Source organism: Physeter macrocephalus, chromosome 18 (assembly GCF_002837175.3).
Source record: "Physeter macrocephalus isolate SW-GA chromosome 18, ASM283717v5, whole genome shotgun sequence".
Lineage (NCBI taxonomy): Eukaryota > Metazoa > Chordata > Mammalia > Artiodactyla > Physeteridae > Physeter > Physeter macrocephalus.
This window is the reverse complement of record NC_041231.1, coordinates 8,654,487-8,678,801: the sequence shown is the minus strand read 5'-3', so window position 1 is coordinate 8,678,801 and position 24,315 is coordinate 8,654,487. Positions and strand designations below refer to the sequence as shown.

General features: G+C 39.6%; 1 protein-coding gene across 25 annotated transcripts in view; it reads right to left on the bottom strand.

Annotated features, from left to right (window-relative positions):
- The window catches only part of TMCC1 (transmembrane and coiled-coil domain family 1), a 163,088-nt gene that overhangs the window by 12,831 nt on the left and 125,942 nt on the right, over positions 1–24,315 (bottom strand). For 12 of the 25 annotated variants that reach the window (XR_008615873.1, XR_003677075.2, XR_008615874.1 and 9 more), the window contains 2 exons: positions 17,020–17,097; positions 5,712–6,646 (listed from right to left, as the gene is read on the bottom strand). Coding sequence is in view for 22 of the 25 variants with exons in the window: in XM_028479827.2 (XP_028335628.1) it covers positions 5,712–6,646; positions 17,020–17,097 (1,013 nt within the window). In the remaining 3 variants the exon portion in view is untranslated. Of the gene's footprint in view, positions 1–440; positions 480–3,466; positions 3,576–4,461; positions 4,518–5,711; positions 6,647–9,420; positions 11,354–17,019; positions 17,098–24,315 lie in introns of those variants that run through there. The other 13 variants (XM_024123837.3, XM_028479841.2, XM_007126225.4 and 10 more) reach the window with 7 other exon arrangements.

Below are 24,315 nucleotides of genomic sequence, written 5' to 3'. Positions count from 1 at the left end.
TTTTGGGTCAAATTCCTGACAAATGAGAAATTTTGGTGAGTGCACAGGTTGGGAATGCTTCACTTAATGCACCACTGTTTGGGTGCGGCTCAAAAGTTTGCAGCCCCTCTGAGAGCCAGTGGTGCTTCCCTAGTTGGGCAATAGGTCACTAGGACAGGGTGGCTGAAGAATCTTGTAGAACGGGTATTGAGAGAAACAGGAAGAACTAGGTCCCAGGGCTGACAGACACCAATAGGCAACTATGAAAGCAGTCTACTGTATTATTTCCCAAGTGCATACCGGAGACCTGAGGTAGTTTCTGCCAGTGTTTGACCAGAATGGACAGACATAGCTGGGGCAGAAGATTAGGACATACGGTGGGAGCTTGAATACACTCCTGGCTGAACTGGGGAAAGAAAGTCAATTTTCCCTCCTTACCTTCTGTTACCATATTTGTGTTGAAGCCCAAAAAGAGGCTAGGAAACACTGAACCAGCTAGCCTTCAGTTGAAAAGGAAAAAGCACAGAATCAGTCCCCCAATTAACAATCAGTCCCCCAAACTTCCAGGAGAGGCAGGGCATTATCTTAAAGTCAAAAAGCAGCAGATGCCTAAAGCATATAGGGAATAAATAAAGGCTATAGGGGCTTTCCGGGCAATTTGGAGACGTGGTAATGACAGCTTTCTAATATCCTGCCACTTCTCAGACCGTATCAGGTGCTTCCACAAACATTATCTCATTTAATAATCTCAACAACCCTGTACAATAGATACCATTACCTTGTTTTTACAGTGGAAACTGAGACTTGGGTGAGTTACATAAGGTCACACTGCTAATTAGTATCACAACTGGCAAGAAAATTCAGGCTTGTCCAACCTTAATTAATTAACAAAGTAATTAATTTATTTGCTCTCCTTCTCTTCCCCTGTTCCTCCTTCCTCCCTCCCACTCTCCCTCCATTACCTCTTCAGTGGCTAAACTGGGAAGCACCTATCTGTATGAAAGATCTCTTTGATGGAAGGTCTTACCCTTCTTATGAGGCATCTCTTATGAGCACCTCTCAACTGGGTTTTTTCCCTCTTATAAATGAAGAACTAATTTGATCCAATATTTTCAGTTTCCATTTCAAACTTATGGCCAAACCTAGTCTACATATCCTCTGGAGGGTCTCAGATCAACTTACCGTTGACAAACAGGTCTAACACACGGAATAACGGGGCTAACATAGCTATGTCTGACCATGTCTCTGTCTTATGCCCAGTGATAGTAAAAGTTCATACTTAAACAACAATTTCTTTAGTTAGAACTCCAATGGCCTGTGCCTCACTGGGTGAGCCTAGTTACTGACTGTTCTACTGCATGTGATGACCGCTCATGGTGACTGCCTCCTTCTGTATTTTTGCTCTTATGACTCAGTGCAATTTAAAATATCCCTGGGCTTAATACAAACAGTCTCAGAAGCCGATTTCCGAAGAACAGTAATCCCCTTAAAACAGAAGCTTTCAAATGGCATTACTGCTCATCAACACCAGGAGTGTTTTCAGCCTGCCTGACATGACACTGCTCTCTATACAGTCAGCAGCTGAGTAAAATTCCAGGCCAGATTCCCTAAGGGGAAAACTACAAAAGGAACCTGTAAAACTGTGAATGAATTGTTTTCCTAGTTCTCTCCTATTTTCAATGCACTTTGCCACAGCTGAACTTTTTCCTACTGTAGCTCAATACAGGATACCCACTTTGGGAACAGACTAATCCTCCAGCTTTTAGCACCAAGTTAAATATATGTGAAACCATTTTACTGTGTGACCTGGCAAAAGTCACTTTATCTTTCTGGGGCTCAGTGTACTCGTTTGTAGAATGAGATTAAACTAGATATCTAAGAGCCCCTTCTATCTCTGAAGTACTAAAGTGAACCCAGTTGCCACTAACAAATCTGTAGTAATGCTCTAATGGGATGAAGAGATTAGCTGGACAAGGAGAATCTGAAGTCAGCACAGATCCCCTCACTAAAAAAAAAAGTCTAATTCTTGTCTCCTACCTTCTCAAATTCATGATCCCACTCATATCTAAGAGTCCAATACAAAGCTCAAAGACCAAGTACCTAGTTACTGTCCCAAGGATGAGATGGATTTCAGAGCCAAGCTCTGCTACAATGACTTCCCGGGCTAAGAGCATGTGGGTGCTGAAGAAACACTCTTCCGTCATGGCGCAGTCACGTGGGTGCTGAGAGGTTTCTGAATGCTTCTGATTATTCCAAAGTAGATGGTCTTGGGCAAAACTCTTTACCCTGGTGCTACTCACTGGGGTAGAGACCAATGGGAAGCAAATTAAGTAAGTGACAGTATTGAGAAGGGCCTCTGAAAAGCCGGAAATCAGGACGGGGGTGGAGGTTTACTTAAATAGGGGTCCCCTAGTATTACCTACACCTGAGAAAACTAGTGTAGCTACTAGCTTGAGAAACCTTTCTAGAACTTGTGCATTCACAGAATTTTACAGATTATGTTAAAACAGGGACAACTTTTAGGAAAATATACACTGTAACCTGGAAAAGGCTTAATACCTCTTGCTAATAAAGTCAATGCTTCTTAGAGCTGGACTATAGATTAGTTTTTCAATCATACAGATGTCAGGTTTGAGTTTGGGAAAAAACTTGTCCTGGTGTGAAACGAACACAGGCTTTGGAGTCAGATAAAACTGGGTTTGATTCCTGGCTTTACCACTTACAGAGTAATCTTTGGCAAAACTTAAAAACCTCACTGGGCCTCAATTTCCTCATCTGTAAAATGGGGTAATACAATGCACCTGCAGGGACATTGTGAGGATTAGCAAATATACATGAAGCATCTAGCACTATGCACATCATAGAAGTTTAGTGAGAGAAGCTGCCAGAGGTAGATTCCTCCTCCTCCTCATTTAATACTGTGCATGGCCTCCCTCCTGTCAACTCAGATATTAGTAAAATAAACTACAGCCGAGAAAATAAGCAGAAATGCTGCTAAAGCAGCCATGTACGCATTAACTGGTTTCTTGGTCACAGAAGAGTCCCTCAAGTCCATCCCTCCCTACTTCCTTCCTAGACAAAAAGCCAAGCCTGTAACAGAGTAGAAACAGAAATTAGCAGAGAGAGGCTGCAGCAGGCAGCTCACTAAGAGTGCGGAGAATATGTGGAAAGGAGAAAGAACAAACTAAAAAGGCAGACGGCAGAAGTTTAAAAAGCAAGCTGCCTAGAACCATTTATTGCAGAGGCATGTAAGCTGACACCCTCACTGAGCTGAGAGTATAGCTCTAAGAACACTACTGTTTTAAGCTAATTCCAATCATGTTAGGTTCAATGTAACTACTCTGTTAAAAGAAGGTAGAGAAATTCTGCAAAAATGCTTAAAATGTTAAAAGTTTTGGTGCTTAAAAGAATAAACTACAATCTGTGGGGAAAATCTCACTTATGTAGAACAGTTCAAAGACCAACAAAATTAGATAAATATATTTACCATGTAAAGACATATGGAACGGAGGAGAAATCCCTTACTGCTCTATGCTTGGAAATACTGGTGCGACGAAATAGTTGAGTAAAACAGTTGTGACTTTTCCACTGCTTTTCTTGGGAAAAAAAGATTCAAGATTCTGTTTTAAGGAAAGACCATTCTCAAGCTGCAGTGATTTGACAGTGAGATTACACATTATATTATGTATTCCTCTCGCCCCCTCTGTTTTTGAAAATTCACAAGTTTCCTTTTATTCTCCCTTCATTCCATAAAACAAGTCATTCACTTACTATCAAGAACCCAAAATGCAATGAAAGAAATGCACTTCTCCTTAACGTCATTAGTGGCTTGGACATGATTCTTTTAATGCGGTAATAACGAGGAGCTAAAGTTCTGTCCTGTCTGTGAATTATTTTAAATGGATACAAAGGAGGCCTTGGGAGACTCGTTTTTCCTCCCTGGTTTTCTCACGCTGGCCTACACCTGACTTGAAGACGCAACAAACTCTATATGAATTTTAAGCTCTGGAAGAATTCAAAAACTGCAATGTTTTGCTATCCTTTCAAAATAAAGGGGTCAAAACAACTGACCGCGGAACGCCCAGGTCTCCATGTTCAGAGGGGTGTATTTTAATAGCAGCAGTAGCAGCTGCTACCTAACATCAATCAAGCACTTATGGGGCCAGGCACTGAGCTATGTGCTTTACATAAATTATTTCATTTAAATGGCACAATAGTCTTATGAAGGACTATTATTATTTCTGTGTTAGAGATGAGGAAATCAAGACTTAGAGAAGTTAAGAATCTTGCCCAGTTTTCAAGATTAGTAAGTGGCAGAACTAGAATTTCAACCCGGGACTTAGGTTTAATGTGGTACAAAGGACCAGGTGTTTTATTTTTAGAGTCCATCTGAGTATCTGTTAGATTGCTCGCTGCTTTAGAAATTGTCTTCTGAGTATATTAAAGAATATACAAAACAATGAAATAAGAATAGTCATATACTTGCTTTTAGAACTTCATTTCTCTCTCCCACACTTCTCTTTTCTTCTCCCTTAAGTCTTAAGTCAGAATCGAAGGACAGAAGAGTGAAGATAAGAGGTAGGACTGAGTGACTGATTAGCATTTTCTCCATCTGAAAAGAGCTTGCTGAGGTAACTCCTTTCAGAGCTAATTGATACACACAATTTATTTCAGGCCCTGAAATTATCTCTTAAAAGTAAACTTAAAAAAAAATCAATTTTATTATATACATATTTTTTATAAGAGGTAAAGCGACCTTAAGAGACTTTCTGTTCAATCCTTGACATTATAGTAAAAGTACTGAGGATTCCCTGTAGATCGTAACTGGGACAAAACCACAATCCACGCCTTTCAGGGCCTACCTGTGGCAGTTAACAGCCTGTGTGGCTCCTCTAATATTGGCCCTTAATCTGTATCAGTGAGGTGGCCTGGCTCTGGCTGACAAAGTTTGGATCTGAATGAGTACTCCACGTGGATATTATTTCTATCTGCACGTGATGGAAGCAAGGGGAAGGGACACACATTTGGAGAACAGCTAAGAGTGGTCTAATATGAATACAGTTTGTAATGTGAAACACAAAAAACAGACCAGCTTCCACCTTTAGCGGATTATGACTCAAAGCACTTAGTCCTTTGCGAATTCTCTAACTATTGTAGAACGATTTCATGTTTAAGTCCACTCTCATTCAAACATTTGCCAATTCACAAAAGTAACAGACAGGCTTATCTGGATTTATTTCCATTCTAATCTTTCTATACCAATTGCCCAGATAAGTGTGTTTAAAGTCAAGTATCTACAAGGGTCATTACATTTTGGCTGGGCTATATCTTCGATTTCTACAGAGTTCAGAGGGTTATAGATCTTTTAAATTCAATGTATTGTAACTATAAGCTGCAATTGTTTGTGGTTCTGTGATTATAAATAAGTAGGTGGAATGCCTTAGAAAGCTTGGGCTTCATTTGAAATTTGAAGACTAGAGGGCTACAGTAATCATCACCCCCTGACTGAAACACTCCACTGGTGTGTGATCTTGGGAGTCATTTAACTCTGCTTGCCTCTCTTTTGCTCTCTATGATAAGAACTCATGCAAACATCACGTAACGTATCTAAAGTGCTGTGAATACTCCAGAGAAAGACACTGTACCAAGACCTTTTAAAGCTACTCCACAGTATCCAAAGAGAGGGGAACCTAAACATAAATAATTTAGGATTTTAATTCCACGTAACTTACCTATATCGCTCCTCCTGTAAGGCCTGCATTATTAATGAATAGTCCCTCTGATAATGTTCCTTGAGGGTCTCAAAGGATTCCTCTAGTCTGGCCTGGGTTTCCCGGATCTCCTGGATCTCATGTAGTAGTGCATCAAATCCTGAGCTCTGCATGTCCAGGGTGTTTGTTTTGGAGCTGGATGCTCCTACAGCAATGCCTCCAGCGGTGCTGTTGGCTCCCACTGAGCCTGACGTGGCACTAGAACAATCTTCCTCACTACCATATTTGGGGCTGGACTGAAAGTTTGAAATTACTCCCAAAGCCTTTCCCCCATCGTCCACTTGCCCTTCCTCTAAAGAGTCCTTCAGGTTAGGGATATTGTCTGCACTGCCAAACTTATTCCGAATTAGTGAAGCGATCTCTCTGGGCTTAGAGACCACGGCCCCTGCTGCTGAATGGGTCGCCTGGGAGAAGCTGGAGAGTCCACCTTTAACACTGTCCACTACACCTTCACTGAAGCCGGTCACCTTTGCTCCCACATCCTTCAGACCCTGGTGCATGTCCCTGAAGACATCCTTTGGCTGCCGGGGGATCCCATTCTGCTCCACCTCTCGGAGCTTCCTGTGGTAGTGCTCAAGCTTCTTTTGTAGTTGGAGGATGGTCTGGGCAGATTTCTGGTTCTTCTTCTCAAAGACCTGCTTGATACGGGCGGCCTGCTGCTTGTCCGCACTGTTGGCAAGCTTCAGGTACTCGGCAACGTTGTCGTCCCGGGCTGTTTGTGCAATCTTGATTTGTTCTGTGAGCTTCAGGATCTTCTGCTGCAAGTGAGCAATAGCAGCCTTTGTGCGCTGAGGGTCTGGTGTTCCATCCACAGCGTCTGTGTGGAGGCTGCCATCGGTGCTGGAGGCCACCGCACTGGAAGTCTGGGCGAGGCTGCTTACTTCCAACCGCTCGATCTAGCATAAAAGCAAGAGGCGGATGTTAGAAGGAGCCCAAAAGGACTAGCTCTCCAGAATCAATGGGCCCAAATGTATTGAAAATTTACTTACTCAGCACAGATAGCTGACCAAATTCCTCCTGTCCTGTACAAGCCCCAGCTCCCTCTTGGATACTGTCCTCATACAAGTACACTTTGCTTTAAGCAAAACATATATATGAAAAAAGATTTGCACAAGATGTAAACTGGGGGTATTCTTCCTTTGCTAGAGGATTTATTACAGTATTTCTTTAAATAATAAACCTCTCCTAGTGGGTTTAAAGCATGAATTAATTCACAAACATTCTACACACATATTTTTGTTTAGAAGCGTATCTATGTACAACAAAGTACACCTGTAGTTCAATTTAATTATATGAATATCATCTTAGTATTCAGACATTACTGTATTCCAATTCATGCTTTCAGATTACGGTCATCTGAAAATGCTGGCGAGAAAAGGTAATTTAAGTGGCTAGATATAAAAATCCAATTGTTATCACAGTGTCTTTTTATCAAATCATATCAAGGTTGATGCAATCATTCTCTCAGTTCTATTAGGGGCACTTAATGGGTAGCTGCAGACAGGTGAAGGAGGGAATGGGAGGGTACCGCTGAAAGGGCAAGGATGAACGTGGTATGCTCTTGAGAGTTAAAATCCCAAATCACAAGTAAATGTGATAAGCTTAGGCAAGATAACATGGACAGTCAGGGACACAGACAGTAAGAGGTTAGTAATTAACAAGTCAATGACTAAGTTCAGGCCTTTTTCTTTTAATTTTTTTTTTTTTTTTTGCGGTACGTGGGCCTCTCGCTGTTCTGGCCTCTCCCGTTGCGGAGCACAGGCTCTGGACGCGCAGGCTCAGCGGCCATGGCTCACGGGCCCAGCCGCTCTGCGGCAGGTGGGATCTTCCCGGACTGGGCCACGAACCCGTGTCCCCTGCATCGGCAGGCGGACTCTCAACCACTGCGCCACCAGGGAAGTCCAGTTCAGGCCTTTTGAAGCTCAAATTTTGTGAGTTCTATCTAGCAAAAGATTTTTATTAGGCAAGGGACTCCAAAACACATACAATGACTATCCTCTGGTATGCATGCGTGATCATTCAAGGAAGTTGAAGAAAAAGGCAAATTGTTCAGATTTGAAAACGTACACACTATCATGCTTCAAAGCCATTAGCCAAAGCTAAGGGGAGGTCATGTTTCTCTAACTCAGGAGAAAAAAGTCCTTCAAGAAGGCGCCCCTGGGTGTGGCTTGTGGTGGTGAATTAGGGAAGGGCCCATGAAAAAAGGCTTTAGAAACTTACTCTCTATTGAGTAGTAACCGAAATAAATAATAAAATAACAATCGCAGGGAAACAAAAATTCTCAGTAGGAGTGACAGTGTACAAGTTTACCATCCTGGAGACCAAGGGCACACTCTTTTCCTTGGTTCCCATCCCTAATCTGTCACCAGTAAACAATCTGCTAGGAAGAACTATATGTAGATTACTCTCATATTTTAAAAAGTTGAATTAATTCTATAATGACAGTAATAAAACAAATCTGAAATATTCATGAAATGCTGATAATTAACTTGTCAGTCTAGAAATGATTCTCCTTTTTTCATCTTGGCCGTATCTCCTCAGTTTTACTGTTTGAGCAGGGACTATGCCGATCTCTAAAACACATTTAGTTTATTACTGGATTCAATATATTACTACTAATGTGAACAGAAACAATATTATTTTCCTTCTAGATGAACAAACATGAAATACTGTACATTTAAATAAAAGCAAAAAAATAATTTAAAACTGAAATTAATAGCAAAAATGACCTTATGCTCCACTAATAAAAAGAAAATGCAGAATAGTTAGGGACTAGCATAGTAATTGTTTTGTGTCACTTCTCCATCTGCCCTGTTCATCTTTAGGTGCGTGCTAATAAGCAGTGAAAGGGCCAGAGGGAAGGCAGCAGAAGAGAGGATGAGCCAGAGTTCCAGATAAACCAAGTCGCCAAGACTTGCAAGAGAAGCTCCTGGAAACCCACTCTCTTCAGTTCCTTCGGTTCATTCTCTTAAGCTGTACAGAGTTCCCATTGTGTGATTTTCTTTCTGAATGGAATTTCAGAGCCCATAACTATAGTATGTAATATGACCCTGACTGTGTACTTATGTTTAATAGCTCAAAATCTACCACGGTGTAAAAGGAAAGCAATATGAAACGTCTCTAGATCTAAGACTACAAGCTTATGCACGGTCTAGTTTTCTTAGGTTCTTTCTTATTACTTGAATATCAACTTATATGCATTCTTGTTGTCTAAAGAAGTGTAGACATGGAAATCAAGTTTAACTGTTACTCTGGGAGGAAAGAAATTGATCATACTGCTCAAAAGATGGCTTTGGGACTAGAATCAAGGTTTGTTGTTGTTTTTTAAATTATTATTTATTTATTTATTGAAAAATAGTTGATTTACAATGTTGTGTTAATTTCTGCTGTATAGAAAAATGATTCAGTTACACATATATAATACATTCTTTTTTTTTATTATATTCTTTTCCATTATGGTTTATCACAGAATACTGAATATAGTTCCCTGTGCCATACAGTAGGACCTTGTTGTTAGAATCAAGGTTTGATTACATCTCTAAAACTGAAAAAACCTGAATAAAGTTTCAATATAATTATTTACAAATCATCAGTTTAGATGTGTCTTTATTTCCCTGCACAGTAACTAAAGAAATAAACCAGACTGTCTTTACTCTGACTTCTGTCCTACCTGGCTGTTCGGAGCCCCACTATGTCCTTCCAGTGTGTGACTCCCACTTAGAATCATCAATATGGCTGCAAGAGTACAGCTGACAGAATCCACTGTCCTCAGCCTTGAGAAAGAAAGCTAACCCATAGCTTCGGCAGGAGGGTAGTTTACACTTGAAACCATGAATCACTCGAGTACTCAGTAACTCCTCCCAATCTTGGCAGGCACTGTTCTTAAAAAGGAAGGAGAGAGAGCAGAAAATCGGGAGAGAAGGGGAGGGGAGGGGAGAGAAAGAGGAGGAAAGAGAAAGATATATTGAACTACAGAATTATAGGACAGGGGTTGTGCATACTCTCTCGGTATCTTTTGAACTATGAACCAAGTCCTTGGTGCCCTGAATACATAGCACTGGAAAGGCCTGACTTAGCCTTGAGTTGTGAACGTACCAAGTGAAAAGTTCTCTTTTCCAATAGTCTTTGCCAGCATACTAGGCTATCCACATAAAACAACATAAAATTAGATTCCTACTTCACTCCAGACAAACAACTATTGCAAATTTGAAATGTGTAATTGCAAATGTGAAAAGCAAATTTAAAACCTTTTAGAAGGCAGTACTGGAAAATAGGAAAGGGTTTTCTTATACAGGAAAAGGCACAGATCAGAAAAACAAGACTATTAAGTCTGGCTACATTTAGTGTAGCCATGAAGCATGGATTCTGGCATAAACTGCTGGGGTTCGAAACTGGCTTTGCTACTTACTAGCCATGTGACATTGGGCAAGTTATTTAACCTCTGTCTATATCCATTTCATCAACTGTAAAATATGGGTAATACTAATGCCCATTTTCAGAAGACTGTTGTGAGGATGAAGTGAGTCAATGAACATAAAAGCTCTCAAAACAGTACCAGGCACAGAGTAAGCTGTTACTACTGGCTATTATTTTTGTACCACGTAAGTGGTTCTTTTTGAAAAATTCAAATATTAAAAGATTCCAGAATATACTTCCTTCCAAGATCTTTCACATTTCAGGCATAAACTAGGGGATATGAAGAGCCTTAACCAAAGGAATAATGTAATTCAACATTACATAAAGTAACAATAGTCATCTTTCTGGACAGTTGGTCTTGTGGCTAGGCAGCTGGTTGCCTAATCTTCCAGTTCTCACAATAACCCTACAAAGTAGACACTGTTATCACTAATTTACAAGTGAACTGACTCTGAGGTGCCTCCTACTACCTTATCACTTGGCAATTTGACAACAGTAGCAGCAATATCACCTTCACAACAGGGTTTCCTATGACCAACCCCCTGAAGGGCTCTCAAATCTAATCATACCCACTAAATAGCAAGCAGCAGCCCACTTATTGCTGAGGTTAGAATTAATTTGTATAGAAAAAGCTAGGACCAAAAGTCAGTCAGTTAAACATATTTTGACTACTATAAGTTAGGCAATATGCTACAAGGCTAGAGATATGGTCAGAAGCCACAATTAATATCTAACTGTTGCTATAACAAGCAGACTATACTGCTTTGTTTGTACTTTGTCTCTTACTATTAAGAATTCATTGTTGAAATGATCTATTCACTGATCTGAATTAACTGACCAGAAAACAGCCCGAGAGAAAATTTTCAACAGCTGTACCTCAAAACACTGATTAATCAAGGAGAGAACTAGAGCCATCTACGGCAGAGTTTTGATAAAGCTTTATAATGGCTTTCAATTTTCATTTGCAAATATATTAAAGATCTGTCGACTTTCTCTAAGTGGATTAAAGTGTTAGAACACGGCAGGACCCAGCTCTGAGAACAGTCATATATAAAGGCAACATGGTGAGGGCTTCCCTGGTGGCGCGCGCAGTGGTTGCGCGTCCGCCTGCCGATGCAGGGGAACCGGGTTCGCGCCCCGGTCTGGGAGGATCCCACATGCCGCGGAGCGCCTGGGCCCGTGAGCCATGGCCGCTGAGCCTGCGCGTCCGGAGCCTGTGCTCTGCAACGGGAGAGGCCACAACAGAGGGAGGCCCGCATACCACAAAAGGCAACATGGTGGAAAGGGCACTTTCAAGAGTAAAAGGACCTGGGTTCAAACCTGACTCTGTCACCTCACAGCTGTGTGTCTCTGGGCCATCTACTAGTTCTCTTTGAGCCTAAGTTTTCTCTTCCATACAAATGGGGCTATCATTCTCTCATGAGATTATCTGAAAAGATGTTAAATGTGTGTTATGCCTGCCAAGCAAGGTAAGCATTTAGAAGTTACCTTTTTCTTTCTATTCCTTACCTGGTTCATTACTCAAAATCCAAAATATGTATATTTGTGGCTAAAAAAAGATTCAGAAATCCCTGACTTGACATTGCTATCTTCAATAAAAGCCACAGTCCCATTCTGCTTACTTAGTATGATGAAGTCATCTTATCTATGCTTTATAGAGTATTGTCTCTCTCAGGCAATCTCATACTCTGCACATTAAATAATCCATATCTTTTCTGAGAAAATGAAGAAGGCATTTTACGATAAAAGAAGAAGGGGGTAGAGAGTGAGGAAGTCTTTGTAATTAATCTGAAAACAAATACAAGCTTGACTATTTTGGTTTTTTTGAAAGTGTATCTTTTCCAAAGCCAATTTCACAGAATGGGTTGTGCCAGTCGCCTGTGCAAGTTGATGCTGGGGCACCTGCAGACCACTGTTCTGCCAAATATTTTCTCTGAGATACAGTGGCCATGTTTCGAATCAAAATTGGAGTGTATGGTTCAATTCAACTACACTTAGTGGGGGTAATAAGATAGAATATTTGATTTGGGGGAGACCACTCCCCAAATCCAATACAAATGGTAATCCCTAGAGATTCTTAATCTTGGCCCTAAGAACCACACAGGAATCTACCTTCTAATCGATAATAAACATGAAGAGGCTCTGGTTGGTCTTATAAGCTTTTCTTCTTCTGCCAGGCGGATTGTGTCGAGGATATAAAACACAAGAAAGAGTCCTGCCTTAGGTGTTACACAGCTCTGGATCTGAATTTTGCATCATCTCCTTCAGGCTTCCCTTTCCACCTCCCCCATGCCTCATCCCTAACGAAAAGAAAAGAAACCCCACAGTCTATCAGCACTTTGTGAAGAAAGTATATCTTAATCATGACAATGCTTTTTCACCTGTCTCCACAGTCTCACTGGAGAAACAAATGCCCTTCCCTCCTCACAGTCAGCACAACTCTGTTGAGCAAATTTCTCCTGTGCGATTCTGACTGACGTTGAGTTTACCGTGCTGTGAAATGGAGAGGAGATCTCAAGTGGGTGTAATAGAAAATAAAAATAGACTAAATTCCACTAGCCCACAGCAAGCATGCCTTTTCTCTAAGCATTCCATATTCTGCTTTGGACCTAAAACCAAGATTCAGGTCATAGTCTAAAAAACAGGCCTTTCCAGCTGTCATAAAATTTTTTCTTAATTTGATAAATAATTCTTATACAGACCGAAGTTTCCTATAAGTTCTAGGAATCACCTTTCCACTTTTTTAACACAGAACTTTGGTACATGAAACAACCCAAGGTTATGTGGAGATGTGTCTGGATCACCACAAAGGGGAATAGTGAAGCCAAGTGAGCAGGGCTCCTGGAACACTGATTACCTCTTCTTTCATTTATTTTATATGGGTATCCTGGGAAATGTTTGCTTAGAAAAAGAAAAGGAAACAATGTTTTATTGCTTATTTTTAAAAAGTTTGACAGGGATGCAAGGATGGTTCAACATCTGCAAATTAATCAATGTGATAGACCACTCTAACAAAATGAAGGACAAAAATCTTGTGATAATCTCAACAGATGCAGAAAAAGCATCTGACAAGATTCAACACTCATTTATGATACAAAATTCTCAATAAAATGGGTATAAAAGGAGCATATGTCAATGTAATAAAGATCATATATGACAAACCCACAGCTAACATCATACTCGATAATGAAAAATAGAAAGCTATCTCTCTAAGATCAGGAACAACACAAAGATGCCTACTCTCACTATTCTTATTCAACATGACATTGGAAGTCGTAGCCAGACAATTAGGTAAGAAAAAGAAATAGAAGGCATCTAAATTGGAAAGGAAAAAGTAAAACCATCACTATTTGCACATGATATGATTTTATACACAGAAAATCCTAAAGATTCCAAAAAACTACTAGAAATAATAAATGAATACAGTAAATTTGCAGGGTACAAAATCAGTATTCAAAGATCTGCTGCATTTCTATGCACTAATAATGAACTAGCAGAAAGAGAAAATAAGAAAACAGTCCTATTTTCAATCACAGCAAAAAGAATAAAATACCTAGGAATAAATTTAACCAAGGAGGTTAAAGACCTGTACACTGAAAACTATAAGACGTTGTTTAAAGAAATTGAAGAAAACACAAAGAAATGGAAAGATATTCCACGCTCATGAACTGAAAGAATTAACATCGTTAAAATGTCCATACCACCTAAAGCAATCTACAGATTCAATGCAATCCCTACCAAAATCTCAATGACATTTTTCATAGAAATAGAACAAAAAATCCTAAAATTTGTACGGAACCACAAAACACCCTGAACAGCCAAAGCAATCCTGAGAAAAAAGAACAAAGCTGGACATATCACACTCCCTGACTGCAAAGTGTACTACAAAGCTTTAACAATAAAAACAACATGGTACTGGCAGAAAAACAAACATACAGATCAACAGGACAGAACTGAGAGCCCAGAAATTAACCCACAATTAATTTATGACAAAGAAACAAACAACATACACTGGAGAAAGGACAGTCTCTTCAATAAATGGTGTTGGAAAAACTGGACAGCCACATGCAAAAGAATGAAACTAGACCACTATCTTACACCATACACAAAAAATTAACTCAATATGGTTTAAAGATTTGAAAGTAAAACCTGAAACCATAAAAATCCTAGAACAAAACATAGGCCTTATAGTCTAACATGGGTCTTGCAATATCTTTCTGAGTATGTCTCCTCAGGGAAGGGAAACAAAAGCAAACATAAACAAATGGCACTGCATCAAACTAAAAAGCTTCTGCACACCAAAGGAAATCATCAACAAAACAAGACAACCTACTGAATGGGAGAAAACATTTGTAAATGATATGACCACTAAGGGGTTAATATCTAAAATATATAAAGAACTCATACAACTCTACAATAACAACAAAATACAAACAACCTGATTAAAAGATGGGCAGAGTGGGACTTCCCAGGTGGCACACTGGTTAAGAATCCACCTGCCAATGCAGGGGACACGGGTTCCTTCTCTGCCTGGTTCGGGAAGATCCCACATGCCACGGAGCATCTAAGCTCGTGTGCCACAATTACTGAGCCTGCACCCTAGAGCCCGGGAGCCACAACTACTGAGCTGCATGCTGCAACTACTGAAGGCCGCGTGCCTAGAGCCCATGCTCCACAACAAGAGAAGCCACCACGATGAGGAGCCTGCGCACCGCAACGAAGAGTAGCCCCCGCTTGATGCAACTAGAGAAAGCCCGTGCGCAGCAGCGAAGACCCAACGCAACCAAAAATAAATAAAAATAAAATAAAATAAAAATTTTTAAAAAAGTTAAAAAAAATGGGCAGAATATCTGAATAGACATTTTTCCAAAGAAGATATACAGATGGCCAACGGGCCCAGAAAAGATGTTCAACCTCACTAATTATTAGGGAAATGCAAAACAAAACCACAATGAGATATCACTTCACACCCATTAGAATGGCTATTATCAAAAAGAAGAGAAATAACAAGTGTTGGTGAGTAGAGAAAAGGAAATCCTTGTACACCGTTGATGGGAATGTAAATTGGTGCAGCCACTATGTAAAACAGTGGAGATTCCTCAAAAAATCAAGAACAGAACTATCATATGATCCAACTATTCTGAGTATTGACCAGAATAATAGGAAACACTAATTTGGAAAGATATATACACCCCTATATTCATCACAGCATTATTTATAAGCCAAGATATGGAAACAACCTAAGTGTCCATTAACTGACGAATGGATAAAGAAGATGTGGGGTGTGTGTGTGTGTGTGTGTGTGTGTGTGTGTGTGTGTGTGTGTATGTGTGTGTGGTGTGTGTATACACATACATATACATACACACAATGGAATACATACATATACATACACATATACACAATGGAATACCACTCAACCATATAAAAAGATGAAATCTTAACATCTGTGACAACATGGATGGACCTTGAGGGTATTATGCTGAGTAAGTCAGATGGAGAAAATTTCACTCATATGTGCAATAAAAAACAAAATGAAACTAATAAATGAACAAACAGAACAAAAACAGAACACCTAGATATAGAGATTAGATTGGCGGTTACCAGAGAGGAAGGAGGGTTGGGGGAGGGCAAAATGGGTACAGGTGGTCAACTGTATGGTGCCAGATGGAAACTAAACCTTTGGTGGTGCACATGAAGTAGTGTATACAGAAGTTGAAATACAATGTTGTACACATGAAACTTATGTCAAGTTACAGACCAATGTTACCACAATTAAAACTACACACACAAAATCACACTCAAAAAAAGTTTGAAAAATCATCGATATACAAGTAATACTCATGACAAGAATCCTGGTCACTTGTGAATTTGGCACTACAGTCTAGTTTGTCTCAAACTTCCCTCTTCTATTGAGAACCACTTAAGGCCCCACTCTCTTTTCTACCACCAGCACTTTTCAAGTCCATCTTCATCAAAAACAAAGTTTTAAAATCACTTCTTGGGTGACGCCCACTGAAATGTGAATTCTGGTGGGGTTTGCTCTCTAGCTTTGTAGCTGAAGATCCTACCATGTGCCTCAGCAAAACTTTGACAAAAAACCTATATCATGGATCCCTTGGGAATAATGGAAACTTTAACTTTAAATCTATATATGCTAAGGGTCACAACTATAATTTGGTTCTTCTGACATGGCACACTGTTGCACACCTCCAGGCTTCTGCCCACACGGCTCCCTCGGCCAGTCCAGGGTATAGTCTCCTTTCCTTTTCTGGCTGAAGGAAACCCAGCTCAGGCATAACCTCCTTCAGGAAATCTTTCCTGACAACCTCCCTCTCCCAGCTGGATTAATGGCTCCTCCTTTATATCCTCATTTATCTATGTTTCTGTATCACTTGTCCCTATCACATTATGCTGAGATGACTGCTTGAGTGTGCTGCCTCCACTGACAGTTCCTGAGGGCAGGGGTCACATCACATTCATCTTTGTGCCCCAAGAAGGTACCACAATGCCTTGGACAAAGAAGATAACAAGTAAATGTTCAATATAAATGCTCGCCAGCATCTCTTTAAAATGATCCTTTTAGATCTCATATTCCATGCAGTGACTGAGCCTATGTTACTCTGAATGGAAAAAAGGTCAGAATTTTTGTAAGAAAAATAGCTTCCAACAGATGATATTCATCCCTCCAAGGCTGCTGAGGAAAAACTGCTGACTGAGTTGAATATGACTTTAGATTATTAACATCCTAAATGGCCAACCTGTTCCGACCCCACTGCAAAATATCCATTATGGAATCTAGGGCTGTTGCTCACAATTGCTTTGTCACAGGAGGACTGATTTCCTGGCTTACGTGAAATACATCATTGAGGATTTGCACCACCAGATGTACTTCAGGCCCGATGTTTGGATTTAATAGGTTCATGTGAGCCTGGGAGGGAGGGAGGAAAAGGGAGGAAAAGGAAGGAAGGAAGGAAGGAAGGAAGGGAGGGAGGGAAGAGAAAGAAAGAAAGAGAGAAAGAGAGAAAGAAAGAAAGAATGAAAGAAAGTCCATAAGGAGCCTACAAAATCACAGCATTGATTGTGTAAGTATAAAATTATATTCTGCTTTGTTATGGTTAGGAGTTTTTTTATAAGCACAGATTCTTTGAGCTAGAAAGGAACCAAACAGGTCATCCAGTTAAGAAAATTTATTTTATAGATGAGTAGCAGATTTTAAGAGAAAAATCTCATCCTGATAACTAAAAGAATAAGTGACATATACTGAAAATAAGAAGAGGTACATTGTTCAACTTAACCAGGGGGTTTCAAATATCAGTTCACGTATGTCACTGGAAATGTCCAAGCAGAGTCTTCATGCCTGCATGTTAAAAATGTCATATGAGGATATACTGACTGACAGTTGGAACAGATGATCCAAGTTTCCTTCTAATTTTAAGGTTTTAAATTTTGTTAAAAAGAAATAGTGACTTGCGATATGGGTTATTCAAAAATCAATCTCACAAACCTCAGAATGAAGAATGATTAGTCTGAAGCACACAGATCTGCTAATACTAAAATTAGTTTCTATTTTTTGAGCAGGTGCTAACTAGTAAAAGGAGAAAGGGACACAGAAAAATGTTTTCACTACTGAGGATTTAAAAATACATATAAAACCCATGTGTGGATAAGCCAATTTGTAAAACTGCCACCAATGAGTTCCCCTTTACAAGTTAATTCCCTGCAAATACTTGTATGACACAGTCTAATTAAGACAAAAGATTTCTAAGCCTCAGCTTAATCCTATTTATTTCAAGCAATTCTGATAAAACAAAATTCTAAAAAGCAGTGAAAGAATTTGGAAAGCTCCATGGGTTTGTGATAATCTGGCTGTCTCTGAACTGGCTACTGTTAGGCTCGTTAGCTTGTGAAGAGTAAAGGCTCTAAGTAGGGGCTGTCCAAACTGTATATCCCCAATTCCATTTTATGGCTTAATTACTCTTCTTTCTCTTAAAATGGTCTTAAATATCATTTATTTGCTAACGGCTTCCAAATGCATACCACAGCCCATACTTCTCTTAACTCTAGACTCATATACACAACTACCTACTCAATATCTCTGCTTGGATGTCTAACAATCATTTCAAATTTACTATATACAAAACTGAGTTCCTGACATCCCACAAACCTGCTTCCCCTGCAGTCTTTCCCATCTCAGATAATGGCTACTTCACTGATCCATGGGATCAGATCCAAAGCCTTAGTGTCATCTTTGACTCCTCTTTCTTTCTCATACCTTACCCAGTTAACATTAATAAAGATAGCTGCTAATACATAGAGTATAGTACTTACTGTGTGCCAGGCACTGTTCTAAGTTCTTTTTCAGTTTAGTAAATTGTTCAATTCTCACAATGACACTACAAGATGAGTATTATTATTATCTCTATTTTATAGCTAAGAAAACCAAAGCATAGAGAATTTAAGTTGTCCAAGATCACAAAGTAAAGAAGTGGCAAAGCCAATGTTTGTACCCAGATAGTCTGGCTACAGAGTCTGCGTTGTTACCACCTATGCACACTACATTGCCCCAGCAAAATGTTTTGGGCTCTACTTGCTAAAGAGATGCAGAATCTGACTACTTCTCACTATATCTCAACTGCTGCCACCCTGGTGTAAAACACTATCAGCTCTTGCCTGGACTACTGCAATGGTCTCCTACACTATCATTGCAATAATATTTTTATAATCAATTATATGAAGAGCAGCCAGAGTGGTCCTTTAAAAACGTAAGTCAGATCACAACAACAGTCTTTTCCATCTAAAACTTTCCAGTGGCTCCATAACTCAGTGAGAGTAAAAGCCAAAGTCCTTACAATGGCCTAAATGACTATGATCTGGCACCTGCCCCACATCCATAATCTCTCTGACTGCACCTCCTACTACTTACTCATCCCTTCACTCCACTGCCACCAGCTACAATGGCTTCCTTGCTACTCCTAGAATGTGCCAGGCATGCACCATTTCAGTGCTTTTTCACTTCGTGTTCCTTCTGCCTGGAACGCCCCTCCCCAGACACCTGCATGGCTTACTCTATCTACCTCTTTTAAGTCTCTGCTCCAATGTCACCTTAGTAATGAGGTCTTCCCTGACACTGTATTTAAAATTACAGCCTCTGCTTCCATGATGAACTCCCTATTCTAGCTTCCAGACTTCTTTTCTCTACATAGAACTTTTTACCTCATGACATATATTTTGATATCTATCAATAAAAACTAGAATGTAACGTCCATGAGGGTAGTGATTTTTGTGTTTTGTCCACTTCTGTTTTTTCTAACACCTAAAACTGTGCATAGCACTTAGTAGCTGCTTAAATGTTTCCTGAATGAATGAAATTATTTCCTATTCACTTATCTATTCAGAAACTATTTTGGGTACTGGCTATTTACAATTCTCTTTCATTACAACCTAAAGCATTTTTGTTTATTGTAATACCAAGAGGTCTTAACAAGGTTATTTATAACTTTATCTGCATTACAATAGGATCGTATTAAATCAAAGACTGACTTCTAATGCTCCTTGAAATATCTTACCGTCATACATTAAGACTATTTGGCTCACTATGGAAAACTGTGTGGAGGTTCCTCAAAAAACTAAAAATAGAGTTGCCATATGATCCAGCAATCCCACTCCTGGGCATATATCCAGACAAAACCATAATTCAAAAAGACACATGCACCCCAACGTTCATTGCGGCACTATTTACAATAGCCAAGACATGGAAACAACCTAAACGTCCATCAACAGATGAATGGATAAGAAGATGTGGTACATATATACAATGGAATACTACTCAGCCACAAAAAGAATGAAATAATGCCATTTGCAGCAACACGGATGAACCTAGAGATTATCATACTAAGTGAATTAAGTCAGAAAGAGAAACATAGTGTATGATATCACTTATATGTGGAATCTAAAATATGACACAACTGAACCTAGCTACGAAACAGAAACAGACTCATGGATATAGAGAATAGACTTGTGGTTGCCAAGGGGCAGGGGGTTGGGGGAGGGATGGAGTGGGAGATTGGGATTAGCAGATGTAACTATATTATATACAGAATGGATAAACAACAAGGTCCTACTGTGTAGCACAGGGGACTATATTCAACATCCTATGATAAACCGTAATGGAAAATAATTTTAAAAATGTATATATATGTATAACTAAATCACTTTGCTGTACAGCAGACATTAACACAACACTGTGAGTCAGTCAACTATACTTCAATAAAAAATTTTTAAAAAAATATTTGGCTCAGACATCAGGTATTTTTTAATTCGAAAGGCTTATGAATTAAATGCCCAACATTATTACTTTCCTATGTGAACTATTTGAACATTTCTAGAATTATCTCACTAGGTTTATTCCTCAGATAGGTATCTTTTGAGGCTATGAAAGCTCAAGGTTCAATCTGCTTTATCTGTAAATCTGATGATGATGGTGATAGTCTTAAATGTACTAGTAACTGAATATTTACTATGTACCTGGTGTTGCTGTAAGTGCTTTGCTGCTATTTACCTAGTTAACCCTCAAAACAACCTTAGGAAATATATGCTATTGTAATCCCCAATTTTACAGCTGAGGAAACTGAATTAGGAGAAGTTAAGTAACAAGGTCACACAACGGTAAGCAGCAGGGCCAGGACTTAAATCCCATAGGATTTGGCTTTAGAGTCCTTATCCTTAACTACTTCCCTATAATGCTTTTCGTAACAGCCATGATTACCACCAGTTGGATCAACATAAAAAGGAGGCATTGATGATTTCTACAAAGTCAGACTCTGGATGGGAATCCCATATTTAGGATTACAACCCCCTTCCTAAAGTCTATCAAATATATATATTATATATATGGAGCATGAAGTGAGGTACTACTGGAGCTATCCAGATAGTAGTAGTACGGTGCTGTCCAAAAGCAGCTAACATAAAGGGAAGTACAGGCAAAAAGTAATTTAACATTTCCATGATCTTTAAAAACCGATGACTCTCAAGATATTAGATAGTTTACATAGTAGGTATTTAAACAAACATTATATGTGCACCTGCTTTATTCTACTGTACAAAAAAGCAGCTATGTTCTCAAAATTAAGTACAAATTCTAAGAAAGGTAATAGCCTAGAGTATCACTTGTCAAAGATTTTATATATTTTTTAATGAACAGAATTGATCTGAGAAGAGTTTATCAAGAGTGCAATAATGATCTGTCCCTCTGTTTAAATAAATTTACCTTAAAATAATTTTTATTTAGTTGCAAGTAATCAAATCATGTTAGAACTACAGTCATTCTTTTGTGAAATAATGTTTACAGTTCCTTAGATTTTTCTCATTCAAGACCTGTAACGACAATGGATGATATATAAACCAACGTTCTCAAATAGAACATAAGGGATACAATCTAGTTCATATTTCCAAGTTATAATGGGACAACTATGACTAAAAGAAAGGTCTAAATTAAACACATCTATAAAAAAATAGCATAAATTTCAGAAGGTAGTCCAATTGTCTCTCAGGTTTTTAAATGGAGGTATCTATAACTCCTAAAAGGGGTAAGAAATCACTGAAATTCAGGCTTCCAAAGAATGAAAATCAATACATACAAATGTTAACTGAGATAATAAGAAGGAAATTCAACTATTTAAAGATGTCTGAAGAGACAAATTGAATGCTTAAGCCTCTGTGAAAGAATTACTTAAATGGGAAGGAGCCAACCTTCATAACTTGTTTCTAAATTTCTACACTCTGTTCCCTGGGGGGAGGCTTGCTCAACTGTGGACAGTGCTATCCTATCAGGGAGCACTAGGAAATATGTAGGTCACGCCTCCTGCAATGCACAGTCTTACCCAGTCTTAAACGCCAATAAGTGACCTCACTGAAAAAAGTACTGCATGCATTCTAGAATTATTCCAGAGAATGGGAAAAGAGGGGACACAGAGAACAAGATCAGCTATGAATTCTGGTCCTTCCTGTCTTGGTCAATTCTTTCACGTGTGATAAGCAACAGCAAGATTTCAGTTTTTCTGATAAATTACAAATAAAGTAAAAGTAAAAAAGTATATGATGAAAATGACTAGCTTAGGGATTTTGCGTATGAAAGGAAGAACTTTTCTACTATGTAGGTAGAAGAGTTGTATGTAGGTATCTATAAGGTACAAATGTAGGACAGCCTAGAGAAAATCAGGAGTAGACAGATGGACATCATGGTGCTATGAGACTAAGGAAGTAGGGTGTAGAAAAGATCAAGGCTTCTACTATTTAATTAATTTTGCAATTATCCTTTGTTCTTCTTATCTAACGTACTGAATAAAGGTGGAATCCCTGCTCTCAAGAAACACATAACCTAGTTGGTGAGACACAGAAATGAAACACAGGTCTGATTAAGTAAATGATATGGTAGATATGAAGGTAAACTACTTCTTGAATACAGGAACGGAGAGGGAACAGGGAAGGCTTCTTGGAGGAGGTGAAAAACTAAATGAGCCTTGAAGGAAGAAGTTTTTGATAAAAATGAGAAGGGGTAAGGAAAGGCATTTCAGATTGACCACCAGTACAAGCAAAGGCCCAGAAGAAGGAAACTAATAGTCTCTTCAAGACAACTGAATGGTTCATGAGACTGTAAAAGTATGGCACAGGAGAGGGCTATGGTGGGAGATAAGCTCCCAAGGTAGGTCTAAACTGTTTTGGACTTTATTCCAAGGATATCACTAAAGATTTCCCAGTGGTAAAAGTAGTACAATCTCCTTTGGAATCTAGATGTACAGATCCAAAGGGCTACTTGACTATATCAAAATCTACATGACCAAAACCAAACACTGTGATCCTTCTCTAAACCTGGTTCTCTTACAGTATTCTATATCTCAGGAAAAGCATTACTATCCATCAGGTTACACAAGCCAAAACCAAACCATGCCAAAGCCCAGGAATCATCCTTGACATCATCTGCCTTCTATCTATATCCAATCCAATACCAAGTCCTATCTATTTTACTTTCCAAATTTCTGTCAAATTATACTTCCCACCTATCTCTACTTATTTCTACCATCAAACTCTTAGGACAAAATCTTGTCCTCTCAGGACTTCCCTGGCAGTGCAGTGGTTAAGAATCCGCCTGCCAATGCAGGGGACACGTGTTCTAGTCCTGGTCAGGGAAGATCCCATATGCCACGGAGCAACTATGCCCGTGCGCCACAACTACTGAATCTGCGCTCTAAAGCCCGCAAGCCACAGCTGCTAAGCCTCTTGTCCTCTCAGGACTTCCCTGGCAGTGCAGTGGTTAAGAATCCGCCTGCCAATGCAGGGGACACGTGTTCTAGTCCTGGTCAGGGAAGATCCCATATGCCACGGAGCAACTATGCCCGTGCGCCACAACTACTGAATCTGCGCTCTAAAGCCCGCAAGCCACAGCTGCTGAGCCTGCGCTCTAGAGCCCACGAGCCACAACTACTGAGCCCACATGCTGCTACTGAAGCCCGTGTGCCTAGAGCCCGTGCTCTGCAACAAGAGAAGCCCGCGCACCGCAATGACAAGTAGCCCCCGCTGGCCGCAACTAGAGAAAGCCCGTGAGCAGCAACGAAGACCCAACGCAGCCAGAAATAAATAAATAAATACATAAATTTAGTTTTTAAAAAAAGATTAAATTGAGGAACAGAAGAACTATTAAAAAAAAAACCTTGTCCTCTCTCTCCTGAATCACTCACCCTGACTGATCTAGCTGCATGCATTTAGGCCCTCAATTAAACTGAAGAATTAAAAGAAGAAGAAAAAGGAAATCCTAAATCACCCAATGCTTAAATTATTTTAGTAGCTTTCCACACTCTTAAAATATTAAGAACAAGAATGTGAACTTGGGCTATAAAGTCCTACGTGATTGACTGGGCTCTGGACCTCTCTCTAGCTTCATCTTATAGCATGCTCCTCCCACTCTAGCCACACTGGCCTTTTTCAGACCCTGCTGCTCATTCTGTTTCTTCTCACTGTGGATGAAGAATTGTTGCTCACCATCTGCCTCTACAGGGATGAAGTCACTAGGCACCGTAATCGCTGACCTTCAACACACCCTGAAAAGAGCCAGGGCAGAGATCAGGAATGAGGCACTCTGTGCTCTGGGAAA